The 3,054-nt window shown below is 32.9% G+C and overlaps 1 protein-coding gene across 1 annotated transcript in view; it reads right to left on the bottom strand.

The window, feature by feature from the left end:
- Positions 1–3,054, bottom strand: part of LOC102675403 (protein numb) — a 27,485-nt gene that overhangs the window by 5,311 nt on the left and 19,120 nt on the right. The window contains exons 3-4 of the mRNA XM_031509660.1: positions 780–944; positions 1–18 (exon numbers count right to left, since the gene is read on the bottom strand). Of these exons, the coding sequence (XP_031365520.1) occupies positions 1–18; positions 780–944 (183 nt within the window). The remainder of the gene's footprint in view (positions 19–779; positions 945–3,054) is intronic.

Genomic DNA, 3,054 nt, shown 5'->3' with positions numbered 1-3,054 from the left:
CTCAACACATCCCAGGTACTGGAAGCAATTGAAATTGATTGGATTAATCAATAAGCGCGAACAGGGTCGAGTTTGATTGATACTCGAGATTGATTTTGACAAAAAAAGAATAATAGAAGCTGTAGACTCCTAGTGAAATGTAGAATGAAATTATCGTTTCAGAAATTTCTTCTTTAATTATTAAAAATATATATATATATATATATATATATATATATATATATTTAAATTACGTTGGATATAAAAGTTTCAATTCACTAGAAAAGAACATTTTCGAAGTATAGGGGTAGTCTATCAAAATAGAATAGGGCTACACATACGTATTTTAAGTAGTAAGGGGTAACCGTAATGGTACGTTACTCTCGAATATCGATTATTTGGATATGTGCCAATTTTACGGCCGATAGCTGTTCGATTTTTGATTACACACGAATTCTTCATGTTTAAACGTATTTTGTTTCGAATGATCAAATTTTTAATCTTTAATTACGAATTTATATTTATTACTTTTACTGATCTTCGATATTAATTTCTTTTTTATCGATCTAAAAATTAATAAAAATTTTATTTTTAATAAGATTCCAATTTAACCCCTTCTAATTATTTTCTTATTTGCATATTTTAATAAGATGATTCATTTTTTTCTTTTTTCTAAATAAATCGTAACTTCACCTTCACATATATTTAACACATAATTTTACACATAAGTATTTTTTAGTATTATTCATTCTATTTTTTACATATAAATTTAATATTTAATAATAAAATTAAAATTGTACCTTAACATGGAAAGCACATGTGGCCGAGCGGACAGCCGTTTCGTCCGCCTGCCATTGATGCGGTTTACTTGATTCCGGTACATGAGGATCTTTCCGCCGTCGAAAGCTATCACGAAAACTTCGTCGAAGTCGGTCCATTCTTTTTCCCGGTGACCTCTCTCGCTTCTGCAAAAAAATATAACAATATTTTTCAATTTTATATTTATATTTTTCAATCGTTTGAATTATAACTTTCTTTTTTTCCTTGTTAAAATTATTCCAACGAATCATTTTATAAAATCACTTATTTAATTTTAATACACGGTATTAAATAATTGAAACGGGCCAATCGATATCTCTCGACGTCTCTTCCACTTCGCTCGTCGACATTTGAAAAGTGAGAAAAATGGACGCATCGATAACAATCTTTGCTCGCGTCGAAAAGAATAAAAGAGAAGAGAAACACAAAAGCATTGGAAATGTGACACGAGAAGTATAGACATGGTGTAGAGAGAAGCGCGAGGTAAAGAAAGATTGCGAAAAAGTTTCCAAGACCGTAACATGCGCAACCTTTTTCTATCTAACGATCACAAGTGTAGACAAGTACTATGCACGTTCAATTGATATTTTTCTATTTTTCTTGTTCATCCATTCCTTTTTATAAACAATCGTATTTTATTAGATTAGGTGAATTTCGTTTCGTTAAAATTTGAAATAGAGATAAATCGTAGAGATTTGCATTTATGAGATTTGCACAAGAATTTTTCGAATTTCTCGCGAATTCTGTTTATTAATTTGAAAACAAGTGTGTACAGAATCGCGTGGATATCATTTGGGGGTCAAACACACACGATATTCGTTTGAGAAAACGTTTTGGATGCATCGACCAGTATATACGCGTTTCCCACGTGTTCGCACGTTTTTCGTGTGGCCCGATTCCTCGTTTTCTCGCACAAGTAAACACGTCTATTCACGTCGCTGAATGCCAGCGGCAACGTCAAACGATCCTCGATTAACGAGCCGTGTTAAACGGTAGCGGAAAATTGGATAATCCGCAAGCGATTCGAACGAAACTGTAAATTGTAATGTAAATCGATGAATGTTAAGACACGTTAAATCATTAATTTTGCAATCTTTTTTCTTAATTTATTAACTGTTTTCATGATTATTCAACTTGCAATCCCAGTACAAAATAAGAAAAATTTGAAAAATCAACACGATAGAAGCATATATTGGAAGCATTATTTTCTTAAAGTTGATTAATTAAAAATTTCGATTTATAGATCGAAATAATTAAATTTTATTATTATAAATATAATATGATGTGAATTATATGAAATGTATCTTTCACTGTTAAAGAAAGTGTAATAAATAAAGTAATTTCGTATAACGTAATATATTACTCGTTGCCTCTGCCTCTTGCTAACGATCACTTCACGTGTGCGCAACTTAATTTGACTTTAGAATTTTAGATGACCTTAAACTTATAATGTGCCATTCGATCGATACATAATGTTTTTATGAGTATTTTTGTTTCCTTTTCGTTTTATCGATCAAATTGCTTCATTATCACCGGAAGCAAGTTATTTCAATTTTTAATTACAATATTAACGAAGAAATTTTTACAAGTCATAAATACTATCTACATTTTATTTCTATACGCGTTTATATTTATTTATATTTATCGCTAAAAAATATTTCAGAAAGCAATAATAAATTAAAATATAATTCATCGTATCATTTTGAACAATCATTATCATATTTTCTTCTTCAAAATTTATTCTTCTGCAAATTCATCCTCCTTTCAAATGTGTTACCAGTCACGCCACATTTTTCGCATCATTGTCAACGAAGAAGAATACATTTATATATAACATATTCCCGAAAGTCGAATCCCTGCAGTGAACTTGTATGCGGTATTATCTGAATCATAGCATGTTCGAAGCGTAAATCTCGAATGAGACCTGACACGACACGGGCATGTGGCATTTTCTCGAGATCCGCGAGCATTCCCAGAGGAGGAGGGCCGCTCGAGGTTTCCCCGATGAGTCGTTAACAGTCGGCCTTGAGAAAATAGAAGGCAACCAGTGTCTGGCAACGGCCGTGGACCGAGTCGAAGGTCTTACAATGGCCTGTGATCGAATCTTGGCCTCGGTTCCCAACGAATCTTTTATATCTGAACCCTCCACGACCTCTCCCCTAGCACGAATCTACCCTCCTAAATCGGCATGCCTAAGAACCAACGGCCAACGGATCAAGGATCGAGGTAGGTTGAGAAAGTTTTCTCTCCCTCTCT

This window comes from Apis dorsata, unplaced genomic scaffold (genome assembly GCF_000469605.1).
Source record: "Apis dorsata unplaced genomic scaffold, Apis dorsata 1.3 scaffold_168, whole genome shotgun sequence".
In the NCBI taxonomy this organism is placed as follows: domain Eukaryota; kingdom Metazoa; phylum Arthropoda; class Insecta; order Hymenoptera; family Apidae; genus Apis; species Apis dorsata.
This window is presented reverse-complemented; position numbering and strand designations above follow the sequence as displayed.